This window comes from Hippichthys cyanospilos, chromosome 17 (assembly GCF_059441005.1).
Source record: "Hippichthys cyanospilos isolate Australia breed blue-spotted pipefish chromosome 17, RoL_Hcya_1.0, whole genome shotgun sequence".
NCBI classification, from domain to species: Eukaryota; Metazoa; Chordata; class Actinopteri; order Syngnathiformes; family Syngnathidae; genus Hippichthys; species Hippichthys cyanospilos.
Window position 1 is genome coordinate 11,811,767 of NC_142385.1, and position 23,674 is coordinate 11,835,440.

At 41.2% G+C, this 23,674-nt stretch overlaps 1 protein-coding gene across 9 annotated transcripts in view; it reads right to left on the reverse strand.

Moving 5' to 3' along the window:
* tanc2b (tetratricopeptide repeat, ankyrin repeat and coiled-coil containing 2b) overlaps positions 1-23,674 on the reverse strand; it is a 95,256-nt gene that overhangs the window by 17,469 nt on the left and 54,113 nt on the right. For 5 of the 9 annotated variants that reach the window (XM_088439590.1, XM_088439589.1, XM_088439587.1 and 2 more), the window contains 7 exons: positions 15,083-15,231; positions 10,794-10,977; positions 10,222-10,482; positions 5,058-5,189; positions 1,661-1,699; positions 856-1,134; positions 650-774 (listed from right to left, as the gene is read on the reverse strand). In XM_088439590.1, the coding sequence (XP_088295716.1) occupies positions 650-774; positions 856-1,134; positions 1,661-1,699; positions 5,058-5,189; positions 10,222-10,482; positions 10,794-10,977; positions 15,083-15,231 (1,169 nt within the window). Of the gene's footprint in view, positions 1-649; positions 775-855; positions 1,135-1,660; positions 1,700-5,057; positions 5,190-10,221; positions 10,483-10,793; positions 10,978-15,082; positions 15,232-15,333; positions 15,427-23,351; positions 23,507-23,674 lie in introns of those variants that run through there. The other 4 variants (XM_088439593.1, XM_088439592.1, XM_088439591.1 and 1 more) reach the window with 4 other exon arrangements.

The following is a 23,674-nucleotide window of genomic DNA, read 5'->3' on the forward strand; positions in this document are numbered from 1 at the left end:
ATCGCATTTTAATCGCGATCATGATATTGACAGCCACGACTAATTAAGTTGATTTTTGGCAATATTAACATTTAAAAAGCCAGCGACTGTACATGCCAAATCAAGCACTTTGTCATCCTACCAATAGAGGGCAATGTTACCCACATGTTTGCATGACAAAAGTCTCAGCTTTTTTCACCCTAATATATTATTTACCAATGTGAAATGGTGTTGAGTTTCTCACCTAATTCCTAATATATATGGTGCTAGCTGTCAATTGAGACCCAAAATCGGAATAGATCTGGTTTGAAAATGACATTTTGATGCTAATTCATGAAAATTTGCATAAAAGTAACCAATATGCTTGGTAAGTAGGCTTCATTTTTTCATTGGCTTGCACTCAGCAAGTAAGTTAGCTGTGTTGCCCTGTGTGCCAAGTTTTTGCCATGTCTTGGGTGAATTTCTTTCAATTATTATTTGCTTTATTCATTGATTTTAGTTTGATTATTACTTGTAAGTATCAAGCCTTGAAGCCTTATTCATATGCTGCTTGTTTAAAAAAAGGGCAATGAATAGACATGTTGACGATGTCATGACGTGATTTCAATATTGACAAAAATAACTGTGATTATTATTTTTGTCAAACGACTATAGCGAGGGAGCTGCGTACCTGAGAGGCGAGTCTCCTCATGGACTCCTCCTGGCGCCGCCTCATCTCCGGGGTGCCGGGACAGCTGCCTCCGCCCAGCGTGCCGTGCGCGGGCTGGGGCTGGCTGAGAGGGAGTCCCTCACCATCTGGACATAGCCAATCAAAACCTTCTATTTAAAAACATTCTTTTTCTTCAGCCAAAGATCCCAATTTGCACGAATGTTTACGTTTGGGCGAGGCCTGCGGGCTGTCGGAGGCGATCTGCCGCATGCGCGTGCCGTGGCAGCTGAGCGCCACCAGGCGAGAGATGATGGCCGTTTTCCCGAAGCCGATGTTGCCGACGACGATGACGCCGCGGCTGCTGCCGGGCCGGTTGAGGTGGCCGTCGATCTCCTGGAAGAGCCACTCGCGGCCCGTGAACACCGAGTCCACCGTGATGGACGGTACCTCGAAGAGTAGCGGTTTCAGGGCGATGTCCTGGGGCCGGTACGGCGCAAAACGTACTGCTGGGGCGCAAGAGACAATGACAATGATGAGAAAAGCGTTTTTTGTTTTTGTTTTTATTTATTCAATTCCACATTAAGATTTCAAGTCTCAGATTAAATTGCAGACAACACAAGGACACACTGTGCCAATTTTGCTGCCTATTTTGTCACATATGCGTGGTTATAAGACAAAAAAAAAAGCGGAACCATAACTTCCATCACTGGTTTTAAACTACTCACTACCATTTCCTGACACTAGAGGGAGTTGCTAAACAACATTTCTGCAGGCACTCGAGAAGCCACGAAGGGAGTGATGGGACATAAAGACAATCTTATGGGACACAAAAGGACAAAATTGGACATTATGGGACACTATGGAATGAAAAGGGACTTTATAGGGGATATCATTGTGCACTAGTGTGCCAAACGGGACTTATTGGGACATGATGGGACATTATGAGACACCAAAGGGTCTATGATGGGACACTATGGAATAAAATGACATACAGTGGGGCATAACAGAGGACAATTTGGGACAAAGACTTACGTGACTGTGACTGCCAGGCATGGGAGTTGTTAGCGGAACCTGAGTCAAAGCAAACAGAGAACAAAAAGTGTGTTAAAAGGCGGCGCCATGTTCTGTGTGAAAATAAGAAAAATGCAGCAAATTGTTAGTGCTGTGCAGCGTCAACATTTCATGTCCCTGTGAAACAGAACAGTCACTCTAGGGAAAAAAAAAAAAAAAAAAAGTGAAAATTGCCCAAGCTTGCGCTTCCGTACCAAAGTAAGAGTGCCTTTACGGATCCGGCTTTGTGGTTTTGGAGGTCTTGCGAAGGAGCGGCGAGGAGACGCGCCTCCGTACATGATGCGGCATTTATGCAGAGTGTTTGGCAGGGTTGTCTAAAGTACATTAGTGTGTCCTCTGCAAATGGCTGGTTGCTAAAGAGCCCCGGCTAGGTGCGATAATGAGCCCATATTTCCTCTTGATCGTTTTCCTTGGCCGCCCGCATACAGTCGCTCGCTCTCCCTTTGTCTCTAAAGTGCTGCTAGTAAAGTTTCCAGGAATCCTAATGAGAAGGAACAAAGTCCCACACTGGTGCTGATGTAACGGCCCTCCGTTGGCGTGAAAGATGGAAAGTGATGCAAGAAAAAATACATTCTGTGCGATTGTTTTAAATGTGGCTAATCCAATTATACACGGGGAGCCTCGAGTTAGGGCGTCAAACTCGGCTTGGTTAGGTATGAGTTTTTCATTTTGGTTCTCCAGATTAAGGTTAACTACTAAGTTAAGGTTTTAAAACTAGAGGTATGGTTTTAAATTAAGTTTCCAGCCTGTGTTAGGGGTTCAAATGTTCAATTAGGGTGAAAGCCATAGTTAATTTTCAAGTTTTTTGATCCTGAGGTTAGGGTGTCAAATTTAGGTCAAAGCCCATGTAAGGGTTTCAAATTGGGGTTACAGTCTGGAATAGGGTGTCAAACTAGGGTCATGGCTTCAAAATGGCTTTCAAAACTCAGATACGGTATCAAAAAGATGGTTAAAGAGTTATGGTTTCAAATTAAGGCGTTTAAATTTAAGTTTGACCCCATGTTGGGGTTTCAGATTGGTATTATAGTCTGGAATAGGGTGTCAAACAAGGGTCATGGCTTCAAAATGGCTTTCAAAACTCAGATATGGTATCAAAAAGATGGTTAAAGAGTTATGGTTGCAAATTAAGGTATTTAAATTTAAGTTTAACCCCATGTTGCGGTTTCAGATTGGTAATATATTCTGGAATAGGGTGTCAAACTAGTGTCATGGCTTCAAAATGGCTTTCAAAACTCTTATATGGTATCAAAAAGATGGTTAAAGCGTTATGGTTGCAAATTAAGGTGTTTAAATTTAAGTTTAACCCCATGTTGGGGTGTCAGATTGGTATTATAGTCTGGAATAGGGTGTTAAACTAGGGTCATGGCCTCAAAACGGCTTTCAAAACTCAGACATGGTATCAAAAAGATGTTTAAAGAGTTATGGTTGCAAATTAAGGTATTTAAATTTAAGTTTAACCCCATGTTGGTGTTTCAGACGGATATTATAGTCTCTATTGAAAGTTCTAACTAAAGTTATGGCTTCAAATTACTTTTATGGTTTCCTGCAAGGAGAAGGCTTTGAAGTTAGAATTCCAAACGTAGGGTTAGGGGTTCAAAACTGGGCTCCAGTTTTGCAAAAGCCGCCGCTACGCAGGCAGCATCTGCTGGTCCGAGAAAAGATGACGACCATGGTGTCAATGAGGGCGCGGGGAGTTGTTTACGGAAGGATGGATGCTTCATCATCCAAACACTTCCCAAAAGCACCTTTTGCCACCCTAGGGCCACATTGAGCAACGCCGCCCGGCCCGCCTCCTCCGCATCCTCCGTCGCCGGCAAGCTCGGAAAGCTCGGTGGCCAGACGGCTGCCAGACGTTTGAATTATTCACCAGGTGACGATGACTCACGGCGGCTGAGCGGTTTCGAGCGCGAGGAAGAGCAGGATGCAAGGGAGGAAGAGGAGGGCACAAGGAAGGAAGTCGAAGACGTGCGGAAGAAAGAGGAAGGAAGGAAGAGAATGAAGGAAATGGTGGATGAAAGGAACCATGGCATAGTAGGTCTGCACGATTATGGCCAAAAAAATAATCTCGATTATTTTGGTCAACATTGACCATGATTATTCATCATGTTTGGTCAAACATTGATTGTCCTTATTTTAAACAAACTGAATATAAACAAGGCTTCAAGGCCTGATACTTAAAATAAAAATTAAAAAAAAAAAATGAATCAATAATAATTTAACGAAATTCAGCCAAGACATAGCAAAAACTTGGCACACAGAGCAACACAGCAAACTTTCTTGCTGAGTGCAAACCAATGAAAAAAAACAAAACAAGGTCTGCCTAGAACCAAGCACATTTTTTTAATTTTAAGCAAATTTTAAGCAGTCAAAATATCATAGTTAGTCATTTCAAACCATATTTATTCCAATTTTAGGTCTCAATTGACAGCCAGCACTGCATATATTTGGAATTGGGTCAATTTCACACTGGTAAATAATATATTAGAGTGAGTAAAGCAGAGGCTTTGTGGGAAACATTGCCTCCTGGTGGTAGAATGACAAAGTGCTTGATTTGACATGTATAGCCATGTTTTTAACTCTTAATATCGCCGAGGATCAGCTTAATTAATCGTGGCAGCAAACATTGTGATCGCGATTACAATTTGTTTAATTGTGCAGCCTGGAAAGATGGTCAGGATGCTGGGAAGGAAAAAGTGGAGAAAAGGAAGGAACCAGAGAATGTAACACAAGCCGAAGACACCTGAAAGGTAAAAGGAGGATGCAAAAATGGAGAATGAAGGAATCAACGAAGGAATAGATGGATTCACAGAAAATGGATGTAAGGAACGAAGCAGAGGATGCAAGAAAGGACTTGTGTGAGGCAAGGAAGGATGATGCATGGCATGAAGAGGCTGCAAGGAAAGAAAAGGAAAAACTCGAGAAAAGAGGAGGAAGTATTCAAGAAAAAGGGGATGAAAAGAGCGAAGAACGCAAGGAACAAAGTGGAGGATGCAAAGAAGAAAGAGGATGAGTCAACAAAGAAAGAGGGGGATGCATGGCATGAAGACGATGCAAGCAAAGAAGAGGAATGATTCAGAGGAGGAACAGGAGCATGAGAAGAAGCTAGAGAAAGGAGACGAAGAAGAAAGAGGATGCTCGGAAGGAAGAAGAGGCTAGAAGAAGAGGATAGGAGAGCCAAAGAAAAAAGTGAACAATATGAAGGAGATGAAGATGGAAGAGGAGGATGCTTGGGCCCCTTCAGGAATGCAGTGGTCATACCCATGGAAGTCTCAACCTCAACTTTCAAAATGGCCGCCTGACAACTCACAAAGTCCCGCCCGATCTCCCCCGCTGTGATTGGTAAGCAGTTCGCACCCACCTCTCAGGTCCTGACCCGAGCGGCCCGGTCCGCAGGTGGTGCTCTGCCTGGGCATGCGCAACGAGGTGCGCAAGGGGGTGTGTCTCTGCTCGTCAAGGTAGGCCAGGTCCTCCAGGTGTGCAGAGCTTGTGGCTGTTTCAAAAAACACACACACAATAATCATGATTAAGACATTTTTTAAAACTTCCTGTTTCTTGTCAGTCCCGCTTTGGTGAACGGGTGCTAATTAAAATGAAAGCAAGCGGTGACGACGGGGACCTTTCGCAAGGCAAATCCTCCGAATGATCATCAAACTTTGACACCGTTCTCCACCCACGTTGCACGTCGTAGGCAAGAGGCTTGGCAAATTCCAATCGTCCATCTGTCTGAGACTCTGGCTTCCAATCGTGGCTCATTTGGGCCGATTCCCGAGTCGGACTTGGATTCTGCCAAAAGCGGTCGCTTCAAACAAAATGGCCGACTTTCTGTTTAGTTTGGAACTTGGGTTATTCCTTTGAATAACTTTACAGTTTGGGCTTCCATACACATCATGGCAGCGAATGATTTAACGGTGAAATCAAGTCAAATCAAATTGAGATTTTTTTTTCAATATGTACTCCAATGCACCTTGAGTCTAACCATCCGATTAATATTGTGTTCACGGAATATGAATTAAGCCGCATAATCCGCCATCTCAAGCGGCGGCCATTTTGTTATTAGATGTCAACTGAAAATCGCATCGCAGTTGCTCGGCTTTCAGATATCGACCAATCACGGCTCAGGATGTGATTGTCGCATGAGCAAATGTGGAGGTTAGCCGTGATTAGTTGAGTATGAATTAAGCCGAAAATCCAAAGCGGCACTGAATAAATAGAAAAAAAAATAGTCTAGGGACAAGGACGAAGAGCATAGAGGACGTGAGCATATCAAGAATATCGAATAAATGACCAAAGTCGGACTCCAGAGGCGCGGCTTCGCCAGAGGATACCTCGGCAGATGCGACGGCCCGCCCCGAAGAATTCCCTCCTCTCGGCGTCTGTCACTCGGCAGATCTCTCTCAGGATTAATTAGCCGCGCAGATGAATGTCTTATTCATGAAGCCCGGCGCTGGCTGCTGATTGTTTCTCGGCCAATATGCAACGAGATTAGATTGCCGCCGACGCGATAGACCGCCTCAGCCCGACCTCGCCTCGTGACAAACGAGGGCAAAGACGATTCCCGACAACGAACGTCAGCGGGGATGAAAGGATGCTAACAGAAAACGGAGAAGGTTCTTACTAAGCGGATTACTGTTGTACAAGAAAGGAGACAATTTCTTAAAAAAAAAAAAAAAACGATCCAAGTGAGAGCCACTGTGCAGATTAGATTTGATCTAATCTAACATCTTCGTCCGACAACTCATCAGACTGACAACAAAAGGCCATTTGGAGTTCAATTTATTTCAGAAGCAGATCCCTGCACTCTTAACATCCTCAACATTATAATTAACGCTAAGTTATTAAAAAGCTCTGGGTCCCTTGAAAGGCTCTAAATAAACTAATCTAAATTATTGTTATCATCATCTCTAACTGAAAGTGATTCAGTATACAATTAATATTGGATGTATAAAATGATAATTGAAAGTTTTATATTGGAAGTTGATAGAGGTGAAAATGGGAGCGCAATGCATGATTGAGCCAGGAGAGGCGCTGTTTCTTCTATTTGTAGCCTGACCAACGTTATATACATTAGCAATTTAGTTAAGAAAAAAAGTTTAAAAGAAATCTATTGAAATACAAAAAGACTTCTACCATTTTACTTTGAAAAAAAAATCATAAATAAGAATGAAAGATAATATTTATGTCTACACAAGGATAAGCTCACCAACCCTTGTGAGAATATTAATAAAAATATTTCTAAAAAATGTTTTCATATGGATGACTACTTTAATAGTTTACACATTGCATATTAAGTAATGCACTACCCAAAATATCTAGGATGATATTGCAAATTTACCAGATGTGTTGACTCAGACTAGCCTACACAGGATCTGGAGAGCAAGATCATCTGACATTTTAATGTTCACTCATTCACTGCCATTGATGTCTACAGATGTCAGAAATCAAGTTTACTAGTCTATGCCATGTTGATTAAGCAATGTCCAATTCAAAAATCCACAATTTGAAATATGACCGTATTCTTCATTACCATAGTCCACTTGTGAAAAATGAAATATCATATTAGCATGACAGAATATCCCCGGATTCCTGCGAGTGCATCCCACTGACCACGAGAAGAAAAAGCAGCCACTATGTTCCTCACAGGTTTTTCCAGAGGTTCTAAGTGCCATCAGGCGTCTGCAGACAAAACAAGTGTAGTGGTGAGGGCCCAAACGTGAGCTGCATGGGCTTCCCAGAGCGGATGTAAAAAGGCCAATGAGAGCATTGAAAGCCTTGGCCCTGGAGGGGGTTGAAGTCTGTTGAGGGGGGGTCTATAACTTTCTCTGAGAGGAGCAAGAGGAGACATTAATCTGCTGCTAAGCCAAGGAGGAATGACTCAGGGCCACTGAGCTGAAAAGGCTCCATTTTCTCAATTTTCAATGTGAGGACTCCAATCTGTGTGCTCATCTTGTCTATCTGCAATGCAGCAGTCTGTTCGCATCACGTCCGCCGCTGCTGTGCCAACGGGATAAGTCTGCACTGAGGCGCCATGGCGGCAGGGAAAAAGAGCAAGAAGGGAGACTGTTTGGATGGAAAGGGGAGAAACAAAGTGGCGGAAAGAAGGAGGTTAGGAAGGGAAAAAGTAAGCGTTGAGTAAGGTGGGGGAAACTGTTTGAACCTGTGCAGGAAGGGAGAACGTGAGGAGAGAAAAAGAAGGACAGACAAATACTTGGAAGGAAGGAAGGAAGGAAGGAAGGAAGGAAGGAAGGAAGGAAGGAAGGAAGGAAGGAAGGAAGGAAGGGATGGAGGGAGGGAGGAAGGAAGGGAGGGAGGAAGGAAGGAAGGGAGGAAGGAAGGAAGGAAGGAAGGAAGGAAGGAAGGAAGGAAGGAAGGAAGGAAGGAAGGAAGGAAGAAAGAAAATAAGACATATGAATAATAGGAAGAATATGAATAAAAGGAAGCAAGGAAGGAAGGAACGGAGGAAGAAAGAAAGAAAATAAGGCATATGAATAATGGGAAGGAAGAATATGAACAATAGGAAGGAAGGAAGGAAGGAAGGAAGGAAGGAAGGAAGGAAGGAAGGAAGGAAGGAAGGATGGATGGAAGGAAATACGGCACATGAATAATAGAAAGAAAGAATATGAATAACAGGAAGGAAGGAAGGAAGAAAGAAAATAAGGCATATGAATAATAGGAAGGAAGAATATGAATAATAGGTAGGAAGGAAGGAAGGAAGGAAGGAAGGAAGGAAGGAAGAAAATAAGGCATATGAATAATAGGAAGGAAGAATATGAATAATAGGAAGGACGAAAGGAAGGAAGGAAGGAAGGAAGGAAGGAAGGAGGGAAGGAAGGAAAAAAGAAATAAAATAAGTCATTGGAATAATAGGAAGGAAGAACATGAATAACAGGAAGGAAGGAAGAAAATAAGGCTTATGAATAATAGGAAGGAAGAATATGTATAACAAGAAGAAAGGAAAGAAGGAAGGAAGAAAATAAGGCATATGAATAATAGGAAGGAGAAATATGAATAATAGGCAGGAAGGAAGGAGGGAAGGCAGGAAGGAAATAAGGCAGGCATATAAATAAATACTGGTAAAGAGGGAACGAAGAAAGGAAGCAAATAAGGCAGGAAGGAAGGAAGGAATGTAAGAAAAGAAAGCACATGGTTGGCACATTGTTTGAGCATGTGATAATATAATTATGCGTGAATGTCAATAATGGGGCCCACTTGCGCTGATTGCTCAGACTACCCCAAGGACTTGACACGATGAATAATAAAAGCCAGTCATATCGGAAGATACCGAAAGCTTCTCATGGCAGAACCATGCAACCCCTAACCCCCCCACACACACACACACACACACGTGCAGCTTCCTTACTCAGGGGGATAGAAACCGTTAACGCTCGAGGCTTTGATGAAAGCGGCCAATCGCAAGCCGGCATCATGATGGCTCTTAGCGGTTGGGAAAAGAGAGAAAGGGGGATTACGGAATTGTGCTGTTTCAGGCTTGCACGGTTTTCCCATCATGCATCTTCTGAAAAAGCTTCACGGAGGCGACCTGCGTCGTCATGCGCGCACCGCTAACATTAACCAACAAACACAAACAGAATTTCAAAATCTAACCTTGGCTTCAAGACTGAAAGTCTTGAAACTTTTTTTAAAACCTTATCCCAAAATTGAAACACCAACCGTCACTTGAAACCATAATTGGGAACCCTACCTTGACTTCAAACCCTTAAGATTGAAAACCTAATATAAAAATCCGATCCATTTTGGGCAACCCAAACCTGGTTTGAAACCAAATAGAAATCAAAATTAGGCTCTGAAAGTCTGAAATTAGGAACTGAAAACCCAAATTCACTTTTGAAACTTGAACCAAGGCTTGAAACCTGAATCTTGGCTAAAAACGCTCATTTGAAACCCAAACATTTGCTTCAGAACCTAATATGAAATTGTGTTGCAGTCTAGGAACACTCACCTAAAACCTTAACCCAAGATTAAAACACAAAATGAGGCTTGAAACCATAACTGCGGACCCTAAACTGCCTCTAAACCCTAAAAATTCAAACCCTTAAAGTTCTATCCCAAGTTTAAAAAACTAATTTAAAACCCTATTGTTAGCTTGAAAGCCTACTTTAAAACTATTTCCCCATCTTTACACCCCAACCCAGGCTTGAAACCCTACTTTGAAAATCGAATTTGTGACTCCAATTTGTGTCTTGAAACACTAAAACCGATTTCAAAGCCTCATTTGATACCTGACCCTTGGCTTCACCCTGACTTGAAACTCAAATATAAAACTCCCTCCTGTTGGTTTGAAACAAAAACCGAAAATTTTGAACGCTAACCAAATACAAACACAAATTAGGATCCCTAACCTTGGCTCAAACAGAAAAAAACTATAAACCCACATCGTCTTTTAACCTAAGCTTGAAACCTTAACCCTGAAATCGATTCTGACCGAAAAGGTGGAAGAAGGCGAGCAGGAAAAGAAAGGAGCAAAGAGGTAGGGTGCTGACAGGAGGAGGGTTCGGGGGACTCACCGGCCACAGAATTGGGTCGGGGCATGAGGTACAGGGGGATGGAGTGGGCCGAGTGGGAGGACATGCTCTCCAGGCTGCGCTCGGGGATCTTGTTGAGGCTGTACGTGGACGCCGTCATGTTCTCGTCCACGCGGTACAGAAACGAATCCATGCCTGATTTCTGCGACTGCCAGAGCTTCAGGTTCCCGCGTGAGACCTCCGTTCCGCCGCCGTGCTTGCCGCCGCCGCGCTCCATGTTTTCAGAGTAGCTGGTCAGCGTGGCTGCGGAGACAAATCATGCAAGTTGTCATTTGAAACCCCGATTAGAAACTACCGTTTGGTCTTCACAACCGATTTTGAAAACATAATACTAGACTGAAACTAGAAGACAAAATCCTAATCCAGGTCTTTAACCTAAATCGAAACCCAAAACTAACCTAGTCTACCCTCAAACAGGCTTCAATCGCTATTTTGAAACTTTAATCCCAAATCCAGCCTTGAAACCCGACCCCTCATTCGAATCCCTCACCCAGGCTTCATAGTCTAATGTAAAACCTCAATGTAGGCTCGATGCCCTCGTTTATAAAACTCACCGATGATTCCGCTGTCCCGGCTCTCCAGGGTGGAAGTGGGACTGGTGACGGAGCCGTAGGCACACTCTCTGGTACCCGCCTGACCCGACATGGCGGCGGGCAACGTGGAGCAGGGGCTGCCCGCCTGGGGCGACGCGGTGCTGCTGGTCAGCGTGGAGCATGGGCTCATGCGTTGGTTCTGGCCCTGGCGAGACAAACGTCAACTCATTCACTGCCATTGACGACAATAGCCGTCAAAGATTGCGACACCCCAAAGAATACTTCTAGGAAAGCACGAATCCACAATGTGGACAATGTGTATTTTGGATTTGAACGATATCAGATGTGACACCGGTCCTGGAACTTTTCTGACACCACGTAGGAAGCCGCGCATTGTTTTTGTCTCCCTGCAGCGAGTCCCCAGTGTGTCAGCTCGGGTTAGCATAGCGCGCACCGTGGGGGATAGGGGAATATAAGGAAATAACGGGCTGCTGCTGCTATTGCTGCGAGACGCAAGCGAGCATAAAACATTCATGCACGTGCACGTGAAGTGTTTGGAGGTCTCCGTCGAGAGGAGAGGAAAGGTGAAGTGGTGCTCAAGGCTACATCCACCTGACTGCGTAACACACTTGCGAAAGTTGTACACGGCATAGATCAACGCAAGCTGCTACAAAGTGAAAAATCTTCCGAATTTTTCTTTTTTTTTGGTTGAAAATCTTACATGGCATATTTTTGTTTAATGTACATTCCATCTGTGTCAAAATCCGGTCCAGAAAGGCCGGTATCTTCCATATTTTCCAGGTTTTCTTCCAAACACACATGATTCTAATGATTAGCTGCTCAACAAGCTCTACATAAGCTTCAAAATTATGCTAACCTTTAAAACAGGTGTGTGAGAGAAGCACTGTAAACATGCAGGATATCAACCCCTCGGCCTGCAAGCTAAAACGAGTTTGACACCCCTGGCATAAATCATAGGAATCAAAACTCCAGTCCTCGAGGGCCGGTATCTTTTTTTTTTTTTTTTTTAAATGATTAGCGTCATTTTGAAGCTCCTGCAGAGATTGCTAATGAGCTCATCATTTGAATCAGGTGTCTTTGGAAAACCTGTAGGATACCGACCCTCGAGGACTGGAGTTTGACAACCATGAAGAAACCCTAAGACTGAGCCCCAACACAAGAAATTGACATGATAAGTTCCATAAATGCCTGTTATAAACCTTAAAACGTCAAAAAAAATGACAGCAAAAAATCTAAAAATTCCACTAAGACCCCAAGCTTATCCCATAAATGATAAATAGCTGTGCAAAAAAATGAATACAATGTTTCCGTTATTACAGCTTCACAAAAACATTGACTTTATGTATTAATTTCTTAACAAAAGAAACAAACTAAGGAAAAAAAAAGCAAGTTCAATCTCATACTACATTGATTTTGGTTACATAACCCCTGTATGTGAACGCTGTATGTGAAATTGTAAATTATGAAGCACAAACAGGTGGGGGGTTCACAGTACTATTAATATTGATTCCATCATGGCTGAGGCATAAACATAAATTACCAGGTTCAATAAGAGAATGTGAGTGAAATTCTAACATCAATAAGCTCATAAGTGTGCAAAATCACTAAGTCAATGCAGTTGAATGAGGTCTAAGTTAAAGTGAGACTAATTTATTTGTAGCTATGCTAGCAGTGAAGCTGTGAGTGAAATGCTAACACAATGACAATTCACCCAGCTAAATTTTAAATATTCTAAACTACCACACTCATGTGGAAAATTAGCAGTCCAGTGATTTAACATGATAGCATACTAGACTGTTATATTTCCTATTCTGTGATAGTTTTGGAACTTTGAGCTAAATGCTAACATTGTCTTACTCAAAATCTGACCTTTGACACAAGTAAAAAAGTTTTTGAATGAGTCAGTTTAGCATGATAACATAGCACACTAGCCTGCTATGTTAACTGGTCTGTGCTAGCTTAGGAGCTTTGAGCTAAATGCTAACACCGCCATAATCTAAACCTGCCAACTCAACACAAGTTAAAAAAAAATGCTGATAAGCTTTTAACTTAGTATAGCATGATAGCATACTAGCCTGTTATTATATCAACTGTTCTGTGATAAATGTGCAACTTTGAGCTAAATGCTAACATTGGCATACTCAGTATCTGAACATCAATACAAGTAATTAACTTAGCATGATAGCATAACATACTAGCCTGTTATGTTAACTGTTCTGTGCTAGCTTAGGAGCTTTGAGCTAAATGCTAACACCGTCGTACTCAAAATCCAAACATTAACATTGTTAGCTATTTTTTTTTTTTTTTTTTTTACGTTTTACATACACTGGTTAACCGCATTTTAAACCACCAATTAATTTGATCGCAATAACAGTTTCATATTGATTTTTTTCTTTTTTTAAAGCAGTGTACTCGACATTGTTTGCATTGTACTTTTGGGCAGGTAAGCGAAACAAGACCAGCGTACACAGCGTGCAGCAGGCGGCCGGCGTGACTCACGTCTCTTAAAAAAGAGGCGCTTGAATCAAGCTCTCTCGCTTTCGACACCCCCGCCGTTACAGCAACGCTCACTTCAAGCAGCAGTTGGTCCATCGCACAATACTTAGCGTTTCCACGCGTACCGCTGCAAAACTGCGGCGCCATGCAAGTTGGGGTTTGTAAAATAAGGAAAACGTTCAACTTTAATACACTCAAAGCTATGAAGTGTTTTTTTTTTTTTTTTAAAGATCAAACGGCATCATTTATAATGACTTGATAGAATCGGGCTCAGAAGAGAGAGCCTTTATTATAAAAATAATTGTTATAAAGGATTAGTCTTTTCCTTTGACCACATAGATAACATTTCAACACTTCATACAAGTGGAGTACTGAAAACAAAGGTCAGTATTTTCGCACGTATTTGTGCAAAATGTGATTAAAAAAACAGGTTTTGTAGAATATCCCTTTTTAAACTTGCGTAACAACTGCTTATTGTATTTGGCAAAGAACATATTCCAATGTTGAGTGGAATTACAAAATCAAACGTGTAATCGCAAAGAATGTGGCATCAGAACAAGTGAGGTTCAAATCATGAAATATTCCGTCCCTTTACCTTGGAAAATTTCTTCCCAGATTATCTAAAAAGCACATCTAGAATCATATAATTATAATGTAGCAGGAAATAAAAAGTTGTCTATTTTCTAAACAAATACTGTAAATTTCAGACAAGCCAACACGTTTTTCACAGGCTTTGAACCCTGCAGCTTACAGTATAGTCCTGTGCAGCTTTTTTTGCTAGCCACCAGGGGGCAATCTTGTGGTAAACAAAGGGACACAGAGGAAAATATTTTTTATCGTAAAAGTAAGGATTGATTATGAGTTTTACCTACTATTTTACTCGCCAAGAGGGGGTATTCTCCACTAGTAAAAACAAGCGGGCATGTTAATGTTGTGTTGGTGCAGTACTTCCAATATATAGTGGACCCCCGATTTATAACATCCCTGGCTTGCGTTTTTTTTTTTATGTCTTATTTGTTTATGTTTTATTTGTCGACCGCTGCGTTTTTGTCCGTTCTTTACGCCATTTTTTTCATGTTACGACAAAAAAATCCTCCTCAAACATAGCGGACAGTGTGCTTGCGTGACTGCCAGTGGCTCCACGTTCATACGTCACTAGAATGCTGGTCTGCTATTGGTCGGCGTCATGACCCCCTAAGATACCGGCCTGCTATTGGTCGGCGTCACAGTTTCTTACTGCTTGCAAAAACAGGTTTGTAGAGCATTTTAGTGCTTAATTCAAAGTTGAATTGGTCAACCATGGATCCAAAGACTGCCAGTGATGTTAAAGAAAGAAATAAGATGATTTATATTCAAACGAAGCCAGAGATAATCAAGAAATACGAAGAAGGCTATGCTAGGCTAGGCTACCCTCACTACGGAATATGGCCATAACAAGCTCTCACGAAAGGTAAATAAATCCTTTTTATATCTTTTATTTATGATATTTTTTAATAGTAAACATTTACATTAAAAATAAGTAGCACTCACTATACATACTATTTTGATACCAATTTTGAATATGTATCTACAATTTTTATGTTTTTACCTGAAGTTTTACAAGCATTTGCTATTTAGCATATACATATAATACATATGGTATAATAATATAATAATAATATAATCCACGTCCCTACAAGCAAACAAAAGTATATCCTAGTCCAACAAAACATCCAACAATGACCTCAGTTCAACGTGTGATTTGAATGGCGTTTTGCATCCCGCCTTTCAAAATAAGAGCCGTTTCCTCTCACCTGTCTAGCCTCGGGCTCCTCCATGCTGTAGTGGGGACCGGCAGGCCCCTCGCTCGCTTTGTCTCCCAGAAGGAAGCCCAGGCGCGTCATCAATGTGTTGGCGGCCTCATCCACAGTGGGAGGGGGGCCCAGCTCCTGGCTCGACTCCCCTGCAGAGGCGGCGGCGGGAGAGAGAGAAGAGAGGAAGAATGAGGAAAAAAATAAAAAACGAAAAGTAGCGGCAGCTGCTGAGATAAGGCGACAACGTCCACCTGGACGCGTGGCGTCCGCATCCGGTCCCCCCTGCCCCGATGCCCTGAACAAAGTCCGAAGCGCCTTCATTCACCAGACTTCCGAGAGGAGCGAACGTCACGGCGGGCTGACAGCCGTTCCTCTTCTGCGACAACACGCCCGACGTAACAAGATACGCCGCTCACCTGTTAGACGACGCCACACAAAAGCGGGCCGGGCGACGCCCCTCTGTCCTGTTTGCACAGGCTCTTTGCTGTGACGAGGGAAAAGAAAAGCTCCACCTTAAGAGAAACTACCCAAAACAACATGTGGAGTTTTGACCTACTGGAAACGCTGACTCGGCCCAAAACCGCAAGATCAACACGAGCACCTGACGCGCTGTCCGCGGACATGACTGGGCTCACAAGTTCAATTTGTTTTTTACAAGCTTCTAATTTCAATTCAAATATATTTTAGGCGTTAAAATGTCATGAAAATACTCCAGCCCACTAAAAATACATTTTTTTCTATGAATTTTTGAATTCCATAGCTCCAGAAAGCCTCATTTTGAACAAAGAGCAAAACGAAATGACCACTTTTTGGTTTTTCATCCTTTTCTCAATCCCCTGTAAAATTTGCGTCGCTTTTTTTCTGTCCCCTAACTTCTATAATAGTTAAGATTAAAATTACAGGGAAAACATTTGAGTATTTCTTTAAAACAGCGGAAAAACAAAAAATCCTTTGGCGCTCATTCACTGCCATTGACGGCTTTAGACGTCAAAACTCCACTGTTAGCAAGCTGGCAGTGAATTAGTTAATTGCACTTTTTTTCCTTTAATGTTCCTTGAGTTGGCTTGTCCTAGCTCAAAAAAACCCCCCAAAAAACTAGTCGTTGCTTCAACCCCGCGATGCTAACAGTTTTGTGACGCTACATTGAAGTAGCATCGCCGATTTCTTCGACTGTAACACACAATTCCAACATCGGCTGCAACATTTGCTAACATCTTCCTGCTAACACACCCAAAATGTCATTAACACAACAGAAAAAAAATAAACAAATCTTACTTTCCAGCAGCCTTCCTTATTAGCATGCTATCATCATATCAGGTCGTTAAACCGCAACACGCCCATCCAGGTTGCCTTTACTCCCCGGTGTGTTCCCGAGCCGAGCGGCTGAATCGGATGGGCGAGCGGGACGGTCCGATCTTAAATAAACAGCCGAGACGCTCGCTTCGTTCGCTTCTTCTGTTATGGTTTTCCAGCGGGGCAGGTCGGACCAGACCGGCAGGTAAACGCAGCGTCCGTTAGACAGAACACAGAGTGTCGTGTCATGATATTAGGCAAAGGCCTTTTTTATATGTCAATACGCAGACAATTTTAATCTCGGATTTCAGAGAGACAGAACAATGTTTTCGGCACTCAAGTCACACCATCCTTCCTCACTACAAAATGTAATGCCAACTCTGGCCAGAGGCGGCGCCAAAAAACAAAGATCGAGCCAAACAAAGCACAAACAAATAAACTGCCCCGGTACCAGTTGATCCACAGACCAGTACTGGGTCGCGGATCGGTAGTTGAAGACCGCCGCAATATGTGTATATAATTTTGAATCAATTTATATGGACGAGGTGCAAAAACCGCAGATTTCTGTAAAAGAAAGCGTAATTTGATCAAATAAATCCAGAGACTGTTTTTAAATCAACTAAATATATTTTAAGTGATCTGGTTGCAATTTGATTTAAAAAAAATGTATATATATTATTTTATTGAGCAGGATTATATTTTTTATACTCTTGATTCAACTTGGCATTGATCTAAAAAGTTTTTTAATGTAATCAAGGGATATTTTTCCCGAAATCATCTTTAGCCATAATTTCTGATTGCTTATGAATAAAGTTTGATGATTGTGTTGTTGACATTCTCTTTAGCGCAGCTCCATTTGGTGGATGCGTAATGCAACCCCAGCCACGACTGTAGCTTCTATTCTATGCACCTTATAATACGGTGCGCCTTACGTATATGAAAACAGTTTTAAAATAGGCCATTCGTTCAATGTGTGCCCTATAACCTGGTGCGCCTTATCGTGCGGTAAACGCGATATATTACACCTCAACTTGGTGTCACAGAAAACAGTTAATAAAACTAGTAGGATATGAATTTTTCAACTTGTCAGATTCAATTTGAATCATTCTAAAATAACGGCATTACGTAACATTGAAATAGACTCACAAGTTAAATTAAAATAATGTGACATCTCCTCCAAACCTGCAACATTCTACATGTGGGCTATATTGTATTTTCTTGTATTATTAGAATATGCAACAGGCAAATCAATCAACGTGCAGTAAATGGCCCTCGGCTCAAACTTTGGACACATATTTAAATCTGCAGAATTTCATCAAACTGAAAGCACCGTGATATTTCAATACATTGGACTTGATGATATCATCTTATGTAATTTGCAAATGCTTCCCCAAACATCATCTTGTGTTCAAAACGAGTCCTAAAATTATAATAAACAAATGCAGGCAGGAACAATTATGTAATACAATCGGGCGATTACATGGAAAATACTAGCGGAGTGACAGGCCTCGCCTACACGCCTCCAATATAATCCAGTGGTTCTCAAATGGGGGTAACGTGTACCCCTTGGGGTATGTGGAGGCACTTATGGGCGTACATAAAATTGAAATTCTTTTTTTTTTTTAAATTATAAGACATTTTTCTTTTCAAACTGAGAGCAAATTACTTGGAACAAGAAACAACTTATGGCTAAATTGTTCAAATAATGACATTTTTCTTTGAAGGCCCAACTTGGAGGCCATTTCCTTCACCAATAAAGAAAGTTATTATGCACTGCGATACAGTCAGACTGTGTGATAGGATCATGCATGCAACTATAGATAGTAAGTACGGTATCATAACACAAAAACGTTATCTTCCAGGTTAAAATAAACATTAGCAGACATAATATGCAAAACAAAACAAAAAAAAAAATCAAAGTGCTGGGCTGCACCATCTCTATCTGATTAATTAAACGTGGTTTTAAATATAATTTCTGCTGGAAAATTGTGCCATTCATGGCAATGCGCATTCAATTAATTTCAACGAAATAAAGACTGACTGAAGATTTTTTTGCAAAAGTGTTACTATAATGCAAATGACAAAGTTTGCTTCTTGTTCCAATCAATTTGCTCTTAATTTGAAAGGAAACTTGTAGTTCCTGTCACGATATTAAAAAACATTAAATCAGGAATGCCAGAAGGGTCAGTAAAGTTGTTAGCACGCAAACCTGACAAAGAAAGAGTTTCCGCTTGCTTGGTTGCGACACCCTAGCTCCGCCCCCAGTCATCAAGCTAACAATAGCTGTACTTACAAATTCGAAAAACAAACATCCGCATTTGACGTACGGTAGAAAACTTTTGTTTGGATGAAACATCCATTAAAAAAAAAGAAGTCCAACACAAAACTTGTCATACACCCAAAAACATGTCATGTTCAAATTGTTAATTTGTCACGTCAAACTGCTCGCCTGCGATAAACAAATGAGCTAATTAGCTCGCTAATTAGCAGATATTATAACACGCGTTTACGTTCACTGCTATTTTCTACGCTATCTTTAGACGCACCACACGCACAGAAAAAAAAAATCATCAACTTCTGAGCAAGTCAAGCGGATGTCGTCTCATCACCGTGACGCCTCCGGGCTCCCTAATGACCTAACGTGAAAATATCTCCCAAACACACACACAGACGCACCCGCGCACACCCCCACCCGTCGGATTCCTGAGTTGCAAAAAAGGGGAGACAGATGGTTGCCATGGCAACTATCTTCCGCCGCGCAGCTAGGAATGCGTGTCCGCGCATTCCGGGAAAAGCGGATTAATAACGTGAAAAGAAAAAAAAAAAACCTTCACCTGGACACCTCCGACGGTGAAGAACAAACAAATGGGACGCATTCCACTTCTCCCGCGGATGGGATGCATCCAGATATTTTCCACGCCAAGAAAGGTACGGCGTGGTCGACAATCAGGAGCATCACATTCCTCTGATGCTATCTTCTCAAAAAGTTTCGCTCACATGTGAAGGTGCTGAAGGTTCAAAACACCTGGAAGCCATGATCGGATCTAAGTAGGGATGAAACCGATAAACCATTGCCCCCGTATTCGTGTCTTACGTACTAAGACTTTTAAACCTCCTCACTTATAAATCTGCTACAGCAGGACTGTATGATGCATTTTACAGCAATATTACCTTTTAATAATATCGAATATAGAACCTTAAGTTTGCTCAGTATGATTCGTGATGCTCGATACAACTTTTTCCAAACCGATACCAGCTCAGGTATTCAACTGTCGAGTTGTCACCAGGACTGATACCAAGTCATGATACCACAAGTGCTTTTGATACAAAAAATTGCATGAAAAACAATGACAGCAAATATTAACCCTTGTGGCATTCTGGTACAAATTATGGAAGTTTCTTTGTTTTGTTTTTTTACAATAACATAAAAGAATCAATGGGAAAAAAACACTAGGGAGCTGAAATTTTCAGCAGATGTTTAAAACGTACAATTTTAAAATGCAACAAGTCTGACTTTTCTTTGCGAGTGCAGCTGGACGTGTGAGATTTTGTGTACGAAAATAATCATTGTCCAAATTTTGGACCATATAAAACTATTATAACTACAATTTTTGAGATGCATTTTAATAGGAATTATTACACTGATTTTCCTGCGATTTTTGCAACATTCTGTTGAGCGGGGGTCAAACTATGTGAGCAACCAGAAGATTCTTTGTTGACTTGTTTCACCTCAAGACAGTAGGTGGCGGTAGAGACCAGTTAATGTCAATTTTTTCAATTTTTTTGTGGGTGTTAAGAAATTTAACCTACATATGTATGGATAGAACTGATGCCACTGAACAATTCGACTGGTTGAAAGAGAAAAAATATTAATCAATAACAATAGTAATATTACAAAAGTGATTAAACATTTATTATTATTATCATAACCATAACTACAATGTGGCTAACGACAAAAATCAGTTTGTCTACGAACACTAGAAATCCCACAGAACCTGTTAGCACACAATTTTGCGGTTTGTCCTCTCCAATCCAGAAATCTATCAGATGTAGATGGATCTTTTCAGCTGCTAAAATTCCCAAATTTCCAAACACTTGGCCTTTTGTGCACAAAAAAGGCAAAAGTTGCGGTGACTCAGTGCTTTGTCTTCCAGCCAATGACGTCAGAGAATCAAGTGGATAGTTTTTTTTTTTTTTTTTTTAAACAACTCATCCCAGGGTCCCCTTTGTTGGGGTTCAAATGAATGTAGCAGTATGTAGCACAGGTTTTCCCCTTTACCGCAAATTCCCACTGTGGACTGCTTACACTAAGTGAGTTTCAGCTAGGTCGCATTTAGATATGATTACACTACACACACACACATGCACATACTTGGGAAAACAATAGCAGGCACTTGCGGCTACTGAGAATGTCAGTCGGGCGCCGTGAGGCCTTCTCCTTTTGTTACTTTGTGTTTAACTCTCGAGATTGATTCCTATTGTCCTTTACACTCATGTTAAAATGAACAATAAATATGGTGGTATAAATATGGTTCAAAAGATAACTTCATTAAAAAGAACATTACAGTATGCAGTTACACCTCTGATTTGAATTACAAAGATGAATTCTTTTTGTTCTGTGAAGAGTACCAACATGGAACTGGTGTGAAAGTGAATCTACAAATTCCTGACACTCTCTTTACTCTAGTGTGTTGGGATGCAGGTTTTTTTCCGTATCGAAAACATATTGTACTGTACTTATACAGTACAGTAACTGTACTGTTGTCCCTTCCCGTTTCCACCCATTTGGCTGTAGTCTCATGGAGAGCCGCGGTTATTTTAGCGGCGGCGGGAAGTCTAATTAGAGTGAAGCTTGTAGCTGACCAAACACAACAATGAGAGTTTATAATTGAGATTCCAATTTATTGCAAATAAAATCTAAGTAGGAGATTTACAACGCTCTGCTCCTGCGCTGTTCTCCTCTCTCCCTTCGTCCTAGCGGCGTGTGTGTTCCAATGATGGACGGGCACTCCTCTCTTGGTCTACCTAACTAAGAGGCGGAGTTACAACTGCCCTGATTGGTCGATAATCAAGCTGGGAGTCAATCACGTGTCTTGTAGGAGTGCCCGTTTCCCTGATAAAACTTTCACGCGCTTGTTAGGTCGCTACTTTGCCTTTTTTTCACTTATCGGGGGGGCATCCTCATTAACCGTGAAAAACAAGGGAATACTGTAATCAATAGTGGACTAATGTTATTGAAATGGCTACAAAATGTAACGTGAAAAGTAATATTGTGCAGAATTTTGTCCAATCATTTGATCTTTATATCAAAGTCATTTCACATCTAAAGGTAGTCATTGAAAGACACTTGGAAGCTGAAATTTCACCCATATGGTAAAAACGTCAAAGTTCAATATGGCACAACTACTTGTTTCGCTACCGCGAGGAACATGTGGAAGAAAATATGAAAAAAATGATCAAAAACGCAATAGGTTGAAAAAATGCTGATTCACGATCTGTCCCAAATCTCAAAGCGCGCACATTCAAAGTCGGCAAATAAGCCAAACAACACGAGCTGGCACACCGGCAGCTGTTAAGTCGACACCCTGCCGTGACTTGTGCCAGGAGACGCCGGTTAAGAGCTAAGATGTCCATCTGTCCGCCCTACAAATAAAAGCCCGACTCGCCCCCCCCCCCGCCCCGCCTCTTCCCGCTGCGGTTCTGCCACAAACCCAGTCGCCGTTTCATTTGGAATCAAGCGCTCGTTCCGCCTCAGTGGCGCCGTTGATTACCTTTTCCAAAGTGTCGCATCTGCAGTATGCGTGCCTGACCCCACTCAATTTGGGCGAAAATGCTTAATAAAGGTACAGAAAGACACCAATGATAAGGTATGAACACCATACTGATATCACAACAACAGTGAGCAACGAGATCATGCTTATTGGTATTGTGTTACGATTATTCAAATTAGCTACTGACTGTGGCATAAGTCAAATTATTAGCTAGGTGCTTCAAATATTAGGAGATATTGTATAAAAAACACCCAAAAATTACAAAGTTTAGATCTAACGAGAAAAACTAAACAACACTTCAGGAAATACACAAAAGCAGAGGAAAAATATAAAAATATTAGATAAAAACAAAAAGGAGAATATTATTTAAAATGAAAAAACGTGCGATTAAAATAAAGAATTGGATGAAAATATTTTCAAAAAGTATTAGAGAAAAATAAAAACATACAGGAAAATATAGAAAAAAAAACAGGTAAGAAATGCAATGCAAAAAAAAAACAACATAAAAAAATGGAAGAAATGCCACTATATATAAAATGCTATATATACTTGAGAAAATGTAAATTTTGAATATTTACAAAAATAAAAGCACGTAATAAAAGTAGATTAAAAAAATGCTACATCTGAAAAACAAAAATACCACACTAGGACAAAAAGGCTTTGTTTTTACTACAAATAAAAACATGTTTTACAAGAAATATTCTGTAAAACTATTATAAAAAAAATAAAATATAAATATATATAGCTAAATAAACAAACAAATATGACAAAACTATTTAGGCATTTGGGAGAGATGCTACTATAAGAAAAAAAAATATTAAGGATAAATACAAGTCAAAAAATGTGTATAAGAAGCAACATTCAAGAAAAAAAGACCATTAATAGAATATTACAAAAATATAAAATATACAATACTAAAAAACGCCAAAATGAAACAAAATGTGAACATTTAAGATTGAAATATGCAAGTATTGAAGATAAACACAAGTAAAAACTGCAGAAAAAAAGAAGTCAAAACAAAAACTTCACACCCAAATAATTTCTGAAACCACTACTTGGAAAAAACCTTTTCAAAACTATTAGAGGAAAATTTGCGCGGCAACGATGACTATCGCTAGAAACGCTCATACTTCTCGTCTGAATTTCAGTGGCAGTTTAGCGTTAAACCCTTTCACCCCCACAACGCATCTCAGAAGACCACCTACTTGGAGCTCCCATCGGGCACAGGCTCCACAGGAGAGGCTGACAAAGCCACAAGTCCACCATTTCGTCGCTAAATTGTGTCGGCGAAGACCTCGCAGCTTCACATGTGTCTACAACCGCGCGGAAATCGAAGCATATCCTCGAGTGACCTGCTTAAGCGAGGCGGGCAAAACGGAGGGGGGTCGACCGGGATGGACATTTGATGGAAACCGGACCGGAGTACGGATTACGGACCAACTGCTGACTCCAGGAAGTGGAGGCGCGAGGGATTAGGAGGACGGATCTTTCGTAAACATTCTTCGTGGCGTTAAGCAACACTTTCGAT